This window comes from Poecilia latipinna, unplaced genomic scaffold (assembly GCF_001443285.1).
Source record: "Poecilia latipinna isolate Pla-1442-1.1 unplaced genomic scaffold, P_latipinna-1.0 Scaffold1339, whole genome shotgun sequence".
NCBI classification, from domain to species: Eukaryota; Metazoa; Chordata; class Actinopteri; order Cyprinodontiformes; family Poeciliidae; genus Poecilia; species Poecilia latipinna.
In genome coordinates, this window is record NW_015113955.1 from 72,289 (window position 1) to 93,205 (window position 20,917).

The 20,917-nt window shown below is 38.7% G+C and overlaps 1 protein-coding gene across 5 annotated transcripts in view; it reads left to right on the forward strand.

The window, feature by feature from the left end:
* The first annotated feature begins 1,896 nt into the window (after positions 1–1,896).
* The window catches only part of asap1b (ArfGAP with SH3 domain, ankyrin repeat and PH domain 1b), a 73,101-nt gene continuing 54,080 nt past the window's right edge, over positions 1,897–20,917 (forward strand). For all 5 annotated transcript variants that reach the window (XM_015055865.1, XM_015055862.1, XM_015055866.1 and 2 more), the window contains exon 1: positions 1,897–2,720. In XM_015055865.1, the coding sequence (XP_014911351.1) occupies positions 2,595–2,720 (126 nt within the window). In that variant the 5' untranslated portion in view covers positions 1,897–2,594. The remainder of the gene's footprint in view (positions 2,721–20,917) is intronic.

Below are 20,917 nucleotides of genomic sequence, written 5' to 3' on the forward strand. Positions count from 1 at the left end.
TGGTGAGGTTGACTGAAGAGCAGAGGGCGTGGTCTGGGACTGGCTCTCCCTTTTAAACAATCTGAACTGTTGTTGTAGCTCCTCAAATTTCTCTTGTTGTTTAAAGGTTTCTCTGGTCCAGTAGTCCTCTTTGGCCTTCTGATGTCCTATATGGGCACGGAGAAGGTTAGCCAGATCTGCCAGTGTTGGTTCACTTTCCTCCTCATCCAGGTCACACAATCCACCAACCGCTCCATGTTCCTCTGCCGCCTCTCTTTCATCATACTCAGAACTGGGTTCTCCTCTTGTTCGTCCTTTTCCCCTTCCAGGCATTTTGGAGACTTCTCAGCAACGACGATCCCACTTCTGACACCAACTGTGAGGGACCGGACTCAAACAAGGACAAAAAATGTTCAAAGTAGAAAAAGGCTTCAATTTAATTCTTCAAAAAATCATCAACAAAGCATAAAAATTTAAAGCAAGAATAAATCAAAAGATAAACAAATTTGGATCCAAATTAACTGAGGTCAACTGAACTCTAACTAAACACAAACAAACTGACCCCCTAAACAAAGAACAAAGGCTGCTTAAATAGGGGTGGAGTAACCCAAATCTACCACAGGAGGGATGTCTAACCAAACAAAAGAACAAATAAATACAAAATTAACTAAAACATTCTATAAACAAATAAAGCAAAACTAACTTTAACTTAGCAAACAATAAGTGAATATTTAAGTGACAAAATTAAATAAAAAACTTGAAGTCTCCCTCTTCAGTCTTTCAGAAATTTGTAGATGGTTCCTCCACCAGCTGGTTCCTATAAGTGGCACCTCAAACAAAAACAAGTATAAATGAACCATTCAGACAGACATTAACTAAAGTGTGCATCCATTAGAAAATATATGTCTAAATGAAATAACTAACTTAAACAAACTATAAACTATACTAATAAANACAAATAAAGCAAAACTAACTTTAACTTAGCAAACAATAAGTGAATATTTAAGTGACAAAATTAAATAAAAACAACTTGAAGTAGATGGTTTGCCCCAGGTTCCTCCACTGGCTGGTTCCTATAAGCGGCACCTCAAACAAAAACAAGTATAAATGAACCATTCAGACAGACTCCGACCGGCCTCTGGAGGCCAGAGGACGGGCTGAGACTCCGACCGGCCTCTGGAGGCCAGAGGACGGGCAGAGACTCCGACCGGCCTCTGGAGGCCAGAGGACGGGCTGAGACTCCGACCGGCCTCTGGCCGAGTCTCAGCCAGATCAAAAAAATCGCCCAGCCAGAGCGATTTTTATGCAAATCGCTAAATCTATTTTAGCGATTTGCATAATAAACTGACAAAAAAAATGATTTCCATTATTTTAGATTCCCATCATTGTTTAGAAGTGTTAAAATTACTTAATTTTGAACAAATTAAATATGTAATTTGTTCAATTTGTGTTAAAGTAAATCAAAAAGTAATAAATATTCATCTTTTGTCCTTTAGCTGGACTGAAGATCTTTAAATTGACATTATGTGAGCCTTAAATTTCCAGGTGTGGGCAGATGGAGTTCTCCCTTTCCACCAGTAGATGTCACTAGTAACCTCGTAAAAACCTGGCGCAAACAGAGCAGACTGTTTGCGCCAGAGGCCGGGCTGAGACTCCGTGTAGGTTTGATAACCCCGTCGTTGCACAACTTGGACTCACTACTAGTGCACCATAAATGTTTCCATCATGATCTTATGTTAAAAGCAGGGTGCATATGGAGTCTAAAGGAGTTGGATCAGGAGGTTTTCACCAAGAGAGAACAAATGGGCAGATTTCTTATAGAGCTGAGCTGTGTAGATTGATTATCTCTATTATTACCGCTTTTATTTTGAAACTCGTGACCGGAAGCTTCTCTTTCTCCAACCGTTATCTTAACTCTGTCTCCTCTCTCAGCTCTTAACGCGGCCGAGCAGCAGGAGAGAGTGGCAGTGAATGTGTCCGAGGCGTCGTTTAGCTGTTTAGAGGAAAAATAACAAGAAAACTCAAAAACTACGGCGGAAGAAGAGAGGAGGACCAACCCTCGGTGCAGACCCACACGACCTCGGCTTTACCCTGGACTATGATAACCCCCAAACAGAGGCTGGTAATAACGGGACGCTGTGTTTTTTTTTAACTACAAGCGGCTTATTGCACATCTGTAGAGCATAATGAAGGCATCCGCTATTCTTTACGGGTTTTCCTCCAACGTTTAGCCACAACACTATTTAGAAATGCGTCGCTCTTTAAACATCCTCTGAGTCCTCATATATACACTCATCGAGGGGGGAGCTAGCTTGAGAATTGTGCTAAAAATCCTCCTCCCGTGGCCTTTGGAGGACAGTGAAGTCATTTGAGAAGGAGAAGAAGAAGACACGTCCAGATCATCATCCCTTATAGTTTTACACAGTTCTACAGAGGAAAATAAGCGGCGCTGGCTTTCCCGTCGATCCGATCCAGACCCCACCGGGTATCTTAATAATTTTCCCTCCAGATCTTACATGGTTTTGCCTTTCTGATCCGTCACCGCCGACCCTTTTGTGGGCATTTATCCCCCCTCCACCCTACCCTCTCTCACACACACACCGTTAAATTAAAGGATGCCGGATCAAATATCGGTGTCCGAGTTTCTCTCGGAGACAACAGAGGATTACAATTCCCCGACAACGTCCAGCTTCACCACCCGCATGCAGAGCTGCAGGAACACAGTGAATGTGCTGGAGGAGGTAAGAAAAGATGGAAAAAATGTGATTTATATGTCGATGTCACCAATCTCAGTAATGGTGCTTTTATTAATCCACACCACGTAGCTCATTTAACATGCAATCCACATGTTTGAGAGCTTTGCATGGACAGATGCATGGCAATCAGAGAAGAAAATAACTGCACCTGTTGCTTTAAAGCTAAATTTTTCCAACTACCAACCTGTAAAAACATCTATTTTTCCAAATGCATTCAGTCAGATTTACTTAATCTCTTTTATCTGTCCAACCAGAGATGTGGAGTAATAATATAATAGAGGATGAGGATGGCTTTTGTTGGAGGAGTGAAGGAAATGGAAGGATGTTCACTCAAGGCCTGCAGCTCTCTGTGTTCAGGATTACATAACTCAGGGCTTTGGAGTGTGCTGCCAGGCTGTAGCTGAGTGTGTATGTGTGTTTGTGCGACATAAAGGCCTATTTTAGTCACAGGCAGTCAGATGTGGATCCCTCTCTTTCATACATGCACGCAGGAATGAGTGCATTTTAAAACGGGCTCATTTATGTTTTTAAAAAAGCGAATAAATTCAGGTCAGGGCAGGTGGGGTTTGTGTTTGCATGTGTGTGTTTTTTTTCCCAGCGGTCGCTTGGTGTGATTAAATGGAGCATCATACCAGGAGAGCAGCACACACCTTCATCGTCCTCTGATGCCAAAATGTGACCTAATTTCCCCCACTTCCAATAACTGCATGCCCAAATTACATCAGGGTTGCAGTATTTAGTGTAATCTCCCATGTAAGGGAGCATGAGCTTTAAATGTGACACCCATAACTCCATTTGCAGTGCTTAAAGTACAAATTAAAGGCAGTATAAACGTAAAGGAGATGATAGATTAAATGTATTTGCACACAAGTAGCACATTATTTGGAAGTGGAAGGAACATGGTGTAATGAAAATATGAAAAGTGCAGTTTCCACATATATTCAGCTCACTTTACTTTTGTATCCTTAAATAAAATCCAGTGAGCTTTTAGAAAACATCTAACTGGACTCTTCCTGTGTGTAGTTTAACTTTGAGGTTAATTATTGAACATTAGTGAACAAATGGCACAATTAAGACAAAGAAACACAGCAGACAGATCACGCATGAAGCTCTGGAGAAGTTTAAAGCAGTTAGGTTATAAAATTATTTTCCAAGCTTTGAAACATTTCACAGAGCTCCCTTCAATCAATCATCTGAAAGTATGGCACAACTGAAAACCAGAGCTGACGGAGTGTAATAGTCGAAGAGAGAACGCTTTGCAGATACATGAGCAAAGATTTGTCAAACACTCCACAAACCAGGTCTTTATAGAAAATTATCAAGAAGATTGTTGAAAGAAAGTCTCAAGACTCTCAGGAAAATGATGCTCTGGTGAGATGAGAGCAAAACTCAACTGTTTGGTATATGCAAAAACACGGTGGTGGTAGTATTATGTTGTGGGGAAGCTGGTTAGAGTTGAAGGGAAGTGGTGGAGGTAAATGCAAGGAAATTCTGGAAGAAGACTTGTGACTTGGTGGATGTTCTTCCAGGAAGGTCCAGTCAAAGTCCAGGCGTAAATCCCATTGAGAATCTGTGGCTGAACTTGACATTTTATTATATCTGAAACGATTAATCGTGATGAATCGATTATTGAAATAACCGGCATCTAATTTAGTAGTCTACTAACTACTAAATTAGTTAGTCAACTAACTCAAAAAAAGACAAATTGTTGATAGAACAGTAACAAACAGTAATACCTGAAAACTGTACAATAAAAATATACACTATGCATTTAAGATAATAATAAACTCTCTGTAAATATTTTTTTCCCAGAATTCCCGAAGCTGCATAATTTTAGCTTCACCTGATCAAAAAACTATAAGAAAATGTCTTACTAAGCACCTTTTACTATCCATTAATTAATTAGTTAATCCAAAAATTAATCAATATATTGTTGATGTTAAGTAAAACAGAAAGAACTGAGCTTTTCATATGTTGATGTTTGAAGTGTTTCTTTATCTGCAGATGCATCCTTTGCTACAAATAATCAAAGCACACATTATGGGAATGCTATTTTATTGCATGTTGGGCATTAAAATGTTTATTTTGCTTACTCAAATAAGGAAATAAATTATTTGTTTATCTGGATCTTCAATGTATCTATAATGTTGTGTAAAAGAGGCTTGAGCGGTTAAATGAAAAACTGCAGGATGTGCTATTTTCTTCACCCAATAAATCGACACAATAATCGATTAATAAAATAATCGTTAGTTGCTCTCCATTCAATTTAACTGAGCTTGAGAGACGTTGCGAAGAAGAATGTGAATCTCTAGATGTGAGCAAGGTGATTCTGGAGGCTGGAATAAAAGCATGCCGCACTTTTTAGAGTTTTTTTTTTTTTTGGGAAAAACAAATCTGCTCTGCTTATTTGTGTTGGTCTGTCAGCTAAAATCCCCACATATACGTTTGTAGCATGCAGAGACGTGGAAAAGGTTGGGAGCCGGCGTATAAACTCCTGATTCCAGTTTGCTTTATCATATTTTTAGAAAGTCTCCCCAGAACGCAGAGTCAGGGCTGTGTTTATCCTCAACATGGAGCCACACTCCAAGTCTGCTGACTTTTAACAAGGAGAAGGCTCGCATCATGAATCACCTCCCTGGCTCCGTGCCTCTGATCCGGGGAGGCTGCTGCTGCTGCAGCACAAACGAAAAACATCTGTCGGACAGGGCAGCCATGTGCGCGGCGCTTCAGTAGCCGCTCTGGAATTTCTGCAGGGATCACATGACGGAGAAGACTATTATGAAGAGGGAAAACAGAGCGCAGCATCCTCCTGGGAGTTTAAAACAAAGATGCGCCTGGAAAACATTCAGAACGGGGCGGGAGGAATACACCCCAACGAAACGTCGCGTTTATTGAAATCCATGATGTTTACCTCACCTGTCTTCCTTTCCTCTCCAAGTCATTTCCTTGGTATGTTGACAAGGTAAATTATGCAACGGTACGGCGTGAATATTTAATCCTGAAACCTGAGGGGGAGATTTGACCCAGCGGGAGAGTTGTCATTCTCCCTGTGCTTCCACTGAGTCATCAGGAGGGGGAAAAAAACCCAAACTGCTGCTGCATCATGTCGTCTCAACTCCGCTCTGATGATAAATTATTGATCAGTTCGCATTAACAACATGAAAACATTAATGTTTTGCCTTTAGAAACATCATCTCTGGTGTTTACACTCGGATCAGATCAGAAGTGAGGAAAACATGGAGCTGCCAGATGGATAGAGAAAGTTTTAAAAATAGCCGCTCTTGCTTTGTCTGCCTTAGACAAAGGAGTTGAGATGTGTGTGTGTCTGTGTGTGTGCGTGTGTGTGTGAGTGTCACTGGGGGTATTATATGTGTGTGTGTTTGCTGTGTGGGTGGCAGACTGGAAGCTGGTGGATGTGTCTGCCTTTTATTTTTGCTGTCGTCTTTGGTGCAAAGCAAATTGTCGTGGTGTTGTTCCCACAGAGCACATGGCAGAGAGAGAGAGAAGGTGTGTGTGTGTGTGTGTGTGTGTGTGTGTGTGTGTAGCTCGGATTATTCTGTCTGTGGATTTAGAGATGAATGGTTTGTTTGTCAGATTCTGGAGATAATTTCTGTTTTCATCAGCAGGTTTTTTGTGTTGCTTTACCCTTTAAATCAGAGGAAAACTCAGCAAATAGTTGACTAGTCATCTTTTTGTCTATTCTCTTTCATAAGCGACTAATAAATGTAACGTTTTAACTCCTTTGACTCTTGAAAATCCCTATTTGAAATTAAATATATTCAGCTGATGTTTTTATGAGTGCTCTATCTATTGTTTTGTATCGACCAATTTGTTAATTTTATCTAAAACCAGGAAGGGTGGATAATATTGACTTAAAGTTTTATTTATTTATTTATTTATCTTGTGAAACTGATAAAAGTGACGATTAGAAGTTTTTATTACTATTTTTTTAGGTAAGTGTATGGCTGTGTCTGTGTGTCACAGCAGTTATATTCCCACAAATACAAATACTGCTTTAGAAAAACATTCCCATTGGTATCATGTTTCTCTAGGACAGTCACTTAAAAAAGTGTGATTTGTATCATTAAACTGCAAATACTGACTGCATTTAATTATATAAAGTAGTAAAAATAACAATCCCAAAAATAAATCAAATTATTATCGTAAGATATTTCTTTAAAAAACATTTTAAATTATACTATAAATGCCCAGCCCTATGTATTAGCCTTTATTTCAATTTAAAAAAAACTATAATTACAAGTTTGGTGCAGGGTAACAACTGGGAAAGTATGATTTTAATTTGATAAATATGATTAAAATATTTCCTATGCCCAGCTGTTTCTGAAAAATATTTGTTTACAAAATAAACAAGGTTTATTACAAAAAACAAAAACAAAATCCTATAACCGCTAAAATCTTACCCTACTACATTTTAGTTTTCATTTTGTGAAGAAGGAAGTTGCGCTCATGTCCTCAGAGGTTTTTATGTCATTTACTTTAGTTGTATTTGGTGCAGCGCCCCCACAGGTGAGGGGGTGAACTGGTTCTTCAAAGAGCTTGGTTTGTTTGATACAGTGCAGTGTGAAAGCGAACAACACCAACTGAAAATGTAACAAATGTTGCATCCAAGTCTACTGGACTATCAGGTGCAAAAAGACCCTAAAACAATCCACTAATGAATTCAAACGTCTAAAATTTCCTTCTGCTCTTTAAATGGAAATCAGGGGTAGAAAAGTATCTTATCTTATCAGTTCGAGTCGACTTAGTTAACAGGAAAAGGACGTGTCACTCTGAGGCTCTCCTGTTTTTGTCCATTTTTTTCTTCTTTTCCTCTGATGTGAGTTCATATCAACAGCTTGGACTTGTAATTCCCTCTTAGGGGTCACGTAGTGTGTGTCCCCGTACACCACAGATGGCACTTTGCGTCACTGGGTTTGCTTTTCTCCAAACCACAGAGAGCCACAGCGGCCATGCAAAGGGGGAAACCCTCAATGCGTTGGCGATCCTTAGAGCGTTCCTCCCTGCCCTGCGTCACTTGGACCGGACCAGGAAAAATGTTGACTCTTTTCACAGTCGCTCTATTCAAGCTTGGCCGGAGCTGACATGAAGGGCAGGGCCTTTCAGATATTCTTACTTTTATGCAACGGTCTTTTCAGAACGCACACTCTCCGCAGTGACACTGACATTGATAGAAGAAGAAAATAAAAATGGAGGGTTATTTCAGCATGAGGAACAGGAGGACTCCAACTTTGCAGTATGGCAGGCCGTTTTAGCATAAAATCAATTTCACTATTCTTACGTTCCAGATGTCTTAGTATTAGCAAATTATGATTATACTTTGAGTAAATAAAATATGCATTTAAGAAATCTCTTATTACATTCTGACTAGTATAACTGATGTTAGATTACCATTAATTTGTACGGAAGCTTTAAGAATGTGAAAGTTTAGTTTCTCATGTTAGACTTTGATTCAAGGATTCGTGAACCAGAACAAACAAAACAGAGAAAAAAGGCTAAATTTCTGAGCAAAATGTGATGAAAACACGTCATTGCTATAACACTGTTATTGTTTCTGTTCATAAAAGGAGAGGCATCTCCTCCCCACGCTTTAATGCACTTACTCATGAGGGATTAGGAAATGCCTTCCACATTAAAGCGCTCTCTGGATTCACACATGGGTTGGGTAAAATAGACTCTAACTAAACAACAAGGCTCCGCTTGTTTACAGTAAAGCATCTGCATCTGTCATTCAGTTCAACGGGAAAAGACTGAGTATTTATTGTAAAAGCTTCGGGTCGCCCGTCTGAAACCCAGCAGCACCTGAGGCCGTGTTCCCGATGACACGCCGTCATGTGAGGCTTCAGCGCCGCCACATGTGACATCCAGTCCGCTGGCGGGGAGTCGGCTGCAACAATGGCGGCACAGATAACTAAAAACGGCTGCTTTCTTTTGTATTCACTCCCCGCCGCATTCATTGTTCCTCATAATCAAGTCTGATTATTAAATATTGAGGACTATAAATCTTTTTTATGTTGATTTTGATCATCACTTTGGTTAAACTAATTCTTCTAAAGCCAGTTTTTTTTTTTATGTTTGCATTTGTTTAACCACTGAACTACCACCAACTCCCCTCTCCACTAGGACAGAAAACAGTGAATTATTCAGGACTGGACGAGTTTTTGTCAAGTGCGGCTTTACATAACAAATTTGAGCGCGCTATTTAAGTCTTCCCTCTGCAACATTGCAGCTGAGGAGTGCAGCTGTGTCACAGTCAATTATTAACGAAGTTGTGGCTTTTTATTCATCGTCTGTCCCTGATGTCTCCCTACTCAGTGGGTCTCACACAGAAAAGAGGGACGTTTATGTCTCTTTGCGGAGATGCCAACGGGTCAGCTTGCTGCATGCAGGAAGACATTTCTTGCTCACAAATTAACCTCTTACTTGCGGTTTATTACAAGTGAAGTTTAAATTTATGCATAAAGATGTGTTTAGATTTTATTTTAACATGTACATGCTTTTTTATTTGCATGTATTCTGTTTAGAATATATGAATATATATTAAAAATGCAGCTTAATTTCTGAAGTCAAGCCGCGGTAGCACGGATTTAGATGCATTTGCCTAGCAAAGATGAGCCTGACTTCCTTCACCAATCACAGTGTTCATTTTACATTTAATGGTAAAAGTTTTGTGTTCCAAAATATTCTGAATCAAATCCCAACTCAACAAAATTTTAATTAACATTTTTTGTGCTGCTAGGACAGTTTAAGAAGAACAGGAGAGCCATAAATGTACAAGTTTACTGGAAATGTGACAACAACCCGAAGCTAAAACTACACAGAAATGGTTTGAAAATAACAAATTGACAGTATAATATGAGATGGATAATCTGTGAAAAGATCAGTCTTGTCCACCTCCTCTTCGAGGTTTTATTGCTATCTGAAGTCATCCATCACTCCCAATCAAAAATAACCAATCAGACCCAGGAGGAGGGTCTTAGCGCTGTCAGTCATACTTGTGTATGTCCTGCTCAATGTGCTAATGGTGGAAAAACAACTTACTGCTTCAGGAAAACTGTTTATGCATTTATGATGTTGTTATGGAGATATGACATGCGATCATCCCAGTAATAAAGTAAAGCTCACAGAATAACAGGGTCTCCCTCAGAAGCCCGGTGGTAGAGGCGGTAGGACAGTGATGTTTTTGAGTTAAAAATGTTTGAAGTTGACTAGTAATTTTAAAATATCATTAGGTAATTGTGTGTTATTAGAAGACCTTATTAATAATCCCTAAACACCTTTAAAAAAGGTAAACATCAACATTTTGTAAGATAAATAAACAATGTTAGCCTGGTGGGGACTCAAGTAAAGCCTGGTGGCCCGCCAGGCTTATTTTACACTGGGGGAAACTGAATAATATTCCACTGTGTAAAAAAGCATTCAATTTGGGCATCACTTCTTTAAATTTCCCTTCTGGCTCTTTTTATTATGAATTTGTTTTCAGTCTGACGCAGCAGGAGGTGAGGCTGCGTTGTGTTGCCTGTTTGCCGGCTTGTTTGCTGAAATCTGATAATAGATCTGCGGGCCACAGTTGCTAGCCTACCTTCCTCCCACAGCTGCACTGCGTATATCATCAAGGGCTATTAGCTGGCAGCGGATTAGCTGTGGACCAGGCCTTCCTCTGGCGTTCTGATCCTTTGCTCTTCCCTTAGATTTAGGTGTCCGTGTTCACATCTGTCTGCAGACCTCAGGGTGTTGGGGTTATCGCTGTTGAATTCAAACCTTTTCCACCTAAAATATGGGCTGAGTTTTAGTCTATTTAAGGAAGCAAACTGTTTTAATTTATGTCTGTTCATATATTCTGTGTGTGTGTGGATCAGATTTTAGCTTGTCGGTGATGACAGGAAGGTACATTTGGGACGTGATTGTTTTTATGCTGTTGTGGAAATCATGGGGCTACAATGTTTTTTTTTCTTCATAAAAATATTTCTAGTTGCTGCAACAGATGTAATCTCTTGATATTTTTGTGTTACAACTTGGCTGAATCCTATTTTCCTGTGTTTACCCAGAGAATTTGATACTTACTTGGCCCTTTAATTTAAAGGGGTGAGCAGATATTTGTACATTTTGTTTTCTTCTATAAAGGGACTTCAAGAAACTGTCACTGCATGTGCTGAGAAAGTATTTCCATCTTTACAGATGTCTTCTATCTTTTTTTTTTCACCAATTGTCTCAAACTATTAAACAATTTTTAATATCAGACAAACATGACCTGACTAAATATGAACAAAACTTTTCCGATGATAACCAGTCCCTCCAGAATGCTATGTTGTTTATATATTTCTTTAGATTGTTGCAACCTAACGTTATTCTTTTTGTGGCAACTTTTTCAAAAAGTTGCCGTCAAAATTGTTAGTTTGTTTAATCTTTGTTTATGCCACAACACAGTGTTACAAAAAGTTGAAACTACTGCACATAACTTTCCTAAAACAGACACGGTTAGTATGTAAAGTGCAAATAATATTTTCAAATACCTTTTTGAAATAGCAAGAACTATCTAATTTATTATGAGGGAAAACAATTAAAATCCAACCTTCTGGGTTTGTTTGGGACCTGAAGCTTGAGCAATTGGCGGACCTTTGGTGTAATCTTCATAGATCAATCACTTCTGAGAGAGTTTGGTCTAAAGTAAATATCACAGCTATTTCAGAAAAATCAACTGATTGTGGCGTCCAATCAGCCAAACTCGTTAAACTGCATAAATGCAAGTCGGAGTTGATGATACAAGATTTTCTCAGCATGATGCGTTCAGGTGCAGCTGGTAAAACTAGGTTGTGGAAATATCAAAGCAACACCAAAGTAATTTAACCATATTTTATTCTCAAACATGGGCACAGTCCATTGGAACGTTTTAAAACATTAACTTTGACCATAACCGTATCTGTTTAGTAGTTTGCTTTGCTTGCTTAAATTTTATTCATTGGACAAAAATCCTACCAAATCTTCAAAATTTTCAAAAAAGCTTTATAGCATTGTAAAATCTAAATGCTTTCTTTAGATCAGAGCATGACCTTCGACTTGATTGTTTGAAAAATATACTTTATTTTTTGCAAAAATTACTGAAAATCTCTTACAACCTAGTTGAAAATAAAAGTTGAGTTAATTTGATGTTTCAAGTTGGAAAACATGGTCAGAAAAATAATTTTACAAAAACTTCCCGTCATTACACCGGACATTTGCCAAACACGCCGACGTGTTCTTAATCACTTAAATTAATGTAAGGGTCTGAAAGTTACCAAAGGAATCTAAACAATTCCAAATATATAAATGAATTGCAGATTTTGGTTCTAAATTAACTTGAGTATGTTCTAACTGCCCAAAGAAAACTAAATTAATAAAAATTACAATTTACAAAAATTCAACATAAATAGCCACAACAGGTTGTGACTTCAGGTTTTATGCCACATAGCACCCAAACTAAGTGAAACAGAAGGAAATAGTATTTAGTCTAATTCAAACTTAGTGCAACACCATGGTAATTTTAGCTTTGCTATTTTTTTTGAGCAACTGTCAACACACCTGTCATATGAGGTAGCTATAACTAGCATTCAGTGGCGTGTCGGGAGATAGTGTTGTCCTATGTCTAATAGGCCATCTCTGCCTGCTAAAGTATATTATTGAAGTCATTTACTGCTTGTTCAAAGAACTGCATGGCTGACATTTTCACAGCAGCTGTAAAGCTACAATCCGCGGCATGTTGGGAGGTCAGAATGGAAGTGCCCTTTGAATAGTAGCTGGAGTTTGTGTTGGGCATTGCTGCGATTGTTTGTCCAGTTGCCGAAGCGTCCAAATGGTCCGTGGGAGTAGATACACCCGTGGTCTTAAAATGTCTTGAGTCACACAAAGTGTGAAATGTGAGACTCAGCTGCAGGGAAACTTCAAGGAATGCTGCTAAGTGCTTTGCAGAATCTCTGACTCTGACCAGTGACTCATGTCTGCGCTGCTTGTTGCATCGGAAAAATTATTTACAGGCTTGGAAAATGTTGCATCTATTAAGGGTGGTTGATCAAGGCGTTACATTGTTTGGCTTCAGGGCTTAAAGATTTATGATTGCCTGAGGAGCTGAAAGGCTTTACAAACAGGCGATCAGCAAAATAAGATGGATTCTCTGACAGATATTTGTGATTGATCAGCAAAATGACTAGTTTGTTTTGGCTGTTATGCCTTCCCCTTTTATTCCCTGTTGTGTTACTTATTAGGTATTAATGTTTGACTAGTTTAATATGAAATAGTGATTGGCGACGCACAATGTTACATAATATTTTGCGGCATTAATACCGATAACTATAAAAGAGACAATAAAAATACTAAGAGATTCGGTCTTTTGGCTGTGTTTCTGTTACTTTGTCCACTCAAAGCCCCACAAATACCATCAATTCTGTGTTAAGGTAATCTAATGTTACCCATTAACAGGTTGGTTACTTTAACACACCATGTTATTGGTTTTCCTTTGTAGCAAATAATGACACAAATAGTTTAATCAGTAAAAGAAACATTCCAAACCATACTCTGTTTTTGAGGTTTGCAGATATTATTAATCAGTTTGTCAGAATCAGAACAGTATATTTTTATTTTTATTTGAATCCACATATATTTCTGAATTCAGTTCAGTTCCATTCAAAAGCTTTCCCCCTAAAGGAAAATTAAATGTATCCTTTTAGTAGACATTTCCATATTGGGATTTGCTGCAGAACATTTTTAATTGGTTGGTTTAACTGTTTGTTTTATACTTAACTCTCCACACTTATTGGCAACCCTGGTGAAAATATGTAAAATGCTTTTAAGTAAATTAATTTTTATTCATAAGATGTTATTTAAATTCCAGCAGAGTTCATTGTGTTTCAATTAAAAAACAAATTCTCGTGTCTTTCCCATTTGAAGAGTGGCTAAGAGAAATGGGCGTTTGTGTCACCATGGAAACATAAAATTATAAATTACTAATTGAAAGGATACATACAATTTGTGTGTTTTTTTTTTCAAAGAATCGTCAGGTTTGTTAGTCAGTAAAAGACCTGATATTGTCTTTTTCTAAGAGATTCTGCTGCTTCTATAAAAGACTGAATTAATTCCTTTCAAACATTTATTTTTAGTCATTTATTTGGTGCGTTGCCGTACACGTTAGAGCACCAAACCACCTTTCGGTTTTCACTTCTTCCTTGCCTAAAAGTCATATGAAACCTGCAGTGGGTTTTTTTATCTGCAGCATCATCATCCTTTGGTTTGTTTTTGCAGCTCTCTCATGTTGAGGTTTATGGAAATCAGATCTATATTGCGAAACTGAAAACTTCCTTTTCTTGCAGCGTAAAACCAAACTTAACAGCTGTAGTTCATAAAAATTAAATAGCCTAGACGTACTATTAAAAAAATTATTTTTCCTCCTTGTTTTTAGGGGATATTTTCATTTTTAATAGCTGCTTTTATTTAGATAATTTAGGAGCCACTTCATTATCACTCTAGGAAGAAAAATTTGGTAAACATGCACAAAATTCATTCACTGACTTATACAGACATGGCCATGAAAGAGATTTTCTTCTGTTTTCCATAGCTCATTGTTTCAGGTAATCAAATAAATTTCAGTATGAGACAAACATAATCTCAATAAATACACAAAACCGTTTCCAACCGATGATTTTATTCATGAAAGCTTTACAACCTATGTGACTCTTCTGTGCTGTGGATCATTGCTCTGCTGCACAAACCAACAGTGGTTGACCTAAAGGTCACAAACTGGTGGGACATTCCAGTCAGGATCTTCTGGTTGACAGCAGAATTCACATTTCCATCAGTTTTGGCAAATTATCCCAGTCCTGAAGCACAGAAGTAGCTCCAAACCATCACATTACTGCCACCACCGTTGGGTTTAGCTAGCTACATGTTGGTGCTTTAGCATTTTTTCCCCTCTGGCTGTATTGGGTAGTGTCGGATTATAGCTCTGGTAGATGCCTTTTTGTGCGTTTTATATTTTGTGTATTATTATTCAAGGTTTCCCCCAGTGTATTATAAGCCTGGCGGGCCTCCAGGCTAAGCATTGGTTATTTATTTAAGTCTTTTTAAAATGCATTTTTTAAGATTTTGTAGTAGGTGTTCAGGTATTAATCTTCCAATATTTCAATAATACATAATTATCAAGTGATATTTTCAAATTTCCTGTCAACTTTAAACATTTTTAACTCAAAGACACATTCAGCCGCTGGATGAATGACTGCCCTAGCGCCCAACCACCGGGCTTAGCAAGTTTTCTGGCGGAAACCTTGTTATTGTTTGTTTATATATCTGCTATTTTATTTTGGTGATTTTCTTGCCCATGGCCTGAAGATGAAAAATTCAGTTTTTGGCTAACCCTGTTGCTTAATAAATGGCTTTGGAACCTTTCCAAACTGATAAACCTGATTGTTTAACAACAATGTGGGAGCTGGTATGAAGAACGTCACAGTTGGCTCGCTCCATGACTAATTCAGGTCTATGATATGAGTTCAACAGCTCATCCAACATAAGTTCGTATCAGTGTTGATAGGATTTTAATTTAGCTTGGGCGGATTGTCAAAAGCCTGAGTGAACAGGGGGAAAAAGAAGAGAAAATTTAATAAATGTTAACTGTTTTGAAGTCCATTTATTTGGAGGATAGAAGCACATTTTTGAAGGATTATGCCCAACATTCTCGAGTTATTTAATCTAATGGCAGATTAGATTTTGCACCTGAAGATTTTGCTATCTTTAACAATTTAAGATCCCTACGTAATGTTTGCTGTTTGGAAGCTAAGCGCTGGATATCAGTCTCAGAAACACGCAGAATTTCACAATTTGCCATTGAGAATATCAGTTTTTTTTTACTAAGAGCAAGCTTGATAAAGCTGACTTTTACACACTTGGTTAGTCCAAAATGATTTCCAACTCAACATGTGGAAAGAGGTCTGGTCTTTATGTTGATTGTTTTGTTGGTGTATGTGTGTGTTGTTGTTTTTTTAATTGGGGGTATATCTATGCATATGTACATGAGTGGGCATGTTACTGTATTAGTTTCGGGAGCTGTTGCTTTCGCACAAATTGTAAATGTTGTTAAAAGAGGATCTGTCTGGGTATTTCTTAGAGTCACCAGCTTTCGGTTTTTCTTTTTGTCATTTCTAATGCCATCTGATAAGGTCAGGCAATAATTTAACGTCTCATTAGAAAAGACTTCCTCACTGTGCAAACAGAGGTTTCCTGCTTCTGTGATGCTAGGTGTGTAAAACGCAGCAGTGTGTGGGTGTGAAAACATGCACATCAGTCTACAGGAGCGGTGCAATAGATGGGAGCTCAGGTAGCAGAGGGGAGTCTAGCACTGCTGCATGCACAGCCTGGCTTTCCACTGACTGACCACACGCATGCGTGTTGGGTCCTGCGCAGCGTCTCTCGAGACGTGCAGCATCTTTGCAGCTCAGGAAGTTATCCACAGTGCAGAGGAAAACTCACGGCTGAGCACCTTAGCTTGGCGTGAGAGAGCGAAGCAGGATGCAAACAGCAGGATCGATAGCAAATGTAGATAATAGAGATACCGCTGTGTGATATTTCCCTCTAGTACTTTACAAAATTTCCACATTTTGTGACATTACAGCCACGAACTTTAATGTTTTTCATCAGGATTTCATGTAGATGGATGAACAAATTGTGAATTATTGTGAAAAGAAAGAACAAATGATGCATTGTTTTAATTTCTGAAGAGGTTGCTGTGCATTTGTGTTCATATCCTCTTTCTCAGTACTATTTTGAACCACTTTTCAGCGCAGTGGGTTTGTCTATTCTGGCTTTGCACATTTAGAGATTAAAAAGTTTTTCTGTTCTTTGTTACAAAATAGCCCAAACTCAGTCAGGTTGGATGGAATTGTGATTATGAAGTTTCAAGTCCTGCTAGAGTTTTTCATTTAGCATGTATTCACACCATGCTAAATAGCCGATTTTGGTCCGGACCAAAATCGGCTATTATTTTTTTCGTTTAGTGTGGTTCATTTTCACTTTTTGCAAGTGAGCTATATCTTATAAACAAAGCCTTGCAAAGTTTTGTCAAACATGACAACGTTTTAATATTTTTTTCACTGAACTTTCTGAACACGACTGCATTCTTGTGCGTCTTCCAAGCAGTTGAGTTTTGTATGCGTTTCCTTGTTGTTCCAGGTACATGTTGAATTGTTTGTAGCATTATCATCACTGAAAGGCTCATTTTTACCATGATGAAACTCTGGTCCGCTAAAGGTGGAAAAGACTTTGAGCCATTGTGGCTCGGGCTGCAAGTTTTGGGTCACTGTCCACCCCAGTGTGAATGGTTTTAGAGCCTCTTACAGGTTTTCCTCAGTGATTTTCCTGTATTTAGCTGCACAAATCGCCATGTTTTGCATTGGGGTTGGCGTTAAAGGTAATGTGTGAACTATCAGTTCATGATGGCTTGAATAAAGCAGTGATCAAATCTTCCCAAGACGTTGTGGTGCACAAAACATACAAAATTATATCACTGTTGTCAAATTATTGTTAATTAAAAACAGAATTAGCTTATTTGTTGATAAAAGACTGCTGTAGTTGATTAACAAACCAACTGGAAAGAGGAAATTCAGAAATGTGGTTGTGGTTTGGGCTTCGTTGTCTGACATTTTAGTAAATGTGTGTGTTCACCACATGAAAATGGAGCTTTGACCACAGGGAGGCAACACAATGTTGACTTTTCTCTCTCTATAATAACAATCATTGCATTATGAATTATATGTGGTTCAAAATGATATAAGTTATAAGATTCTTAAGAATACTTTCATTTGTTTTGTAATATGATAAAAGATTAGAAAGGTATGTAACCTGATTCAAGTATTTAAGACTGGAAAAAATATGGAAAATATTTGTTTGAACTTTATTTAATGTCCTCTGACCAAAAAAAAATCCATCCGTAACTATTCTGTCATAATAAACTGAACCTGACTGTGTTTTACTAACAAACAAGGTTTGAAATAGAACATACTTTATGTAATTTGAATTTATGTTTGTTTTTGCAATATGTCTTAAATTTCCATTTGGAATCAACCCTATATAAATGAGCTATTTGCAAATTTCGTATTTAAAGGTGACTTGTTACGTATTCCTTGAACAGGTTAGGTTAGATCTGTGGGCTATGAAAAACATGTTTGTTGCATTTTTTTTTTGGCACAAAATCATTATCGTTACATGATCAGATTTTAATCTAGTTGGATCTGCCTGTTTTGAGCTCCTTTCAGAATTAGCTGTTTTAGGTGTCCTGTCACTTTAAATACAAAGAAGCTGCTGCTGGACACGCCATCCCCAACTCAATGTTTAAACTCGCGCTTGAAAACGGCTGAAAACAGATGTTCAGTTATACATCCGTACATCTTTGAAAAGCATTAGTAGAGCCTCCTGCATAACCAACAAGAATGCAGCAAGTAGTTTCTGGAGGTTGAGGCAGCAATAAAACACTTGTCTTTTCCAGCAGCCATTGTACAGTGCACTAACTGTGCTGGAGCTCAGTTTGGGTTGCTAGGTAACCCAGCAGGGTTCAGCAGGGGTTGCTAGGTAACTGCACAGTGCCTGTTGAATGTAATGTAACACTCAGGAGGTTTTTGAAATGTCTTTCCTGACACCAAAAAACATTAACTTATTATTGCCAAAAAGCAGCTGTGTGTTTTTGTGTTGTTGTTTTTAGAAACATTTGAGACCCAAAAACTGAAGTACGAAAATGTGCAAAATGTGAATTTTTCATAATAAGTCCCGTTAAATTATTACCTCTGTGGAAATGTAATCATCTGTATTTTATTCTCTGGACTATTAAGTGTGGAAATGTCTGAAAGTTTGGCATGAAGAAAGCACATAAACCCTGATGATGGATTTGGCTGTTGAAGATTTTACGAGACGTAATTTGTTGCCGTTCATTCAGAGTGATAGATTTGATCTATTGGCTGTTGTTGGAGATTGACAGGGTTTTTTTTTTTTAGACGTTGTGGAAAAAGATCGAGCCCAGCTTCATCCCGCTTGTCTGAGACACTACATCAGTCATGTGGTCCGGTGGATACCGCTCCTAACCAAACCCTAAACCACCAGCAGTCGATACTTCATTCCCTCTGTGTGAGGAATACACCATCAGATCTCGGCTTCTTTTTTGGAAATATTACGCCTCCTCTCACTTTTTCCTCCAACCTTCACTTGCAGATCAGTCTGGCTCAGAGAAAAGGGATGTGCATTTGTTTCCTGCCAATGAAAACGGCTCCCCGCCCTTCCTGCTTGAGTCATGCCACATAGACTCCATCGACAGACAGTCAAAGTGACTTGCCAGACAAACAAACTCTGTCCTCATACAGTGTTTTCCCATCATTGTAAGATGTCATGATCAGACTCAGGTTTACTGCTGGGAAACAAACCAGTTTGTTTTTGTTATTTAGAGGATCTCAATCAGAAAGGAAATGAAAAGAAAGCATTTTTTAAAAGTGTTCCCTTTGACCTCTGCTATAAAAATGCCCCTGCAGTCATTTCCTTTTCTGTGGAAGTCCTTTGATGATTGTACTCCTTCCTGTTTTTTCCTTCTCGGAAGTTGTTTGCATTTGTGTAATTCGGGGATCTTTGAGTCTGTTCTGCTGATTTGTGAGAGTAAAATCTGCCACGTTGGTACATGTGGGTTCCAGAGAGCTGCTGACAAACAGCAGAACTGACCGCTCGGTCAGGGCGACTTCCTGCAGCCTCCGGGGTGAAGAATGTTGGACTGACACGCGAGGCGGTCCACCAAAGCGATGACGAATGTCGTGGAGGAGAGGCGGGAGTCAAGAGTGTGATGTTTTTGTTCCTCGGTTGTCAGCAGAGTGCAGCTGGTGTAGTGGACGGAGCTACGCTGATCCGGGACAGGACAGTGACGAGCCTGGATGCTTCCTGCTTCCCGTCAGAAAGGACGGCTGCAGGGGAAGCGGCAGGGCTGCTGCGGGAGGATAAGGCCTGGGGCAGGAAGCATGAAATGGAGAAAAACCTCCAGTCACTTGAGCCACCCATTCCCGCTGTGAAGCTTTGACCTCCAGAGCATGACTGGCAGTCTTCAGGATCCAGGAAGTTGGATTCATTAACCTCAGTGGTTGCTTTGGTCACTCTGTGGGTCTAGGCTTGGGTTATTTTTATTTAATGTTATATTATCTGACCCTCATTCACTGAATCACACAAGACAAGTTTATTAAATAGTTCGTCGTTCATTATTAATCATTTTGGATTCTATTTTTCACATAAAAGTCATTTCCCATCTACAGATTTCTCCTGTTTTTTTTTTTTTTGTCACACTTAAAGGGCCAGTATTATGTAAAATCAACTTTTATGAGCTTTACGTAATGTTATGCTGTTCTTTCCTCATCAGAAACATCCCTGATTCTTTCATGCATGTTTGAGAAATCCTGTAATCTCCATGGCAACCATTCAGCTGTGAAAAATGCCTGGGTGGACCTAGCTTCGCTTTTGAGACCCAGCTCCTCCTTAGAGATGCAGTTCCCAAACTTCTGCCTTAAAGAACCGCCATCCACCTAATTAGACGTCTAATCCTTTGTAAACTGTGAATTAACCGTGACCCTGAGGAAGCACGGTTTGTGGATGTGTCAGCTGTTCTTGAGGGTGTGGCGGTTGCTGCAGCACATACCCAACATGACGACAGACCGCATTTAGATGGAGCCTGCCTCAGATGACTCCTGCTATGTGCATTTGTTGTCCTAAGCAAAGTTATTTGCGCTGCCTACAGTACATATTAACTCTACCTTGAAAAGTATTCATACCTCTTGTAGTTGTTCTTGATAAATTATGTGTTTGTCTTTTTAATTGGTGTTTCTTCAGTCTGCATTGGGCTTATGTTGAGACAGATTCAAGCCTTTCACTTTTGTCTCCTCATTAACTAATTGGTTATCTTGCATGTGTATTTTTTTAAGTTTTGAAGGCATCTGTAAGGGATTTTTGGTACAAACAGCTCTGCCTCAGAAGAATAAAAATTAGCAAATGGCTGCTAGATGATTGCCACCCACTTTAAATATTTAAATAATCTAAACATATTTGACCAATTTCTTCTTCTACTTTAGTCCTGATAACTATCAGTTTAGTCCTTCTTTAATCTTTCTTCTGGGCAATCATTCATGCACTGA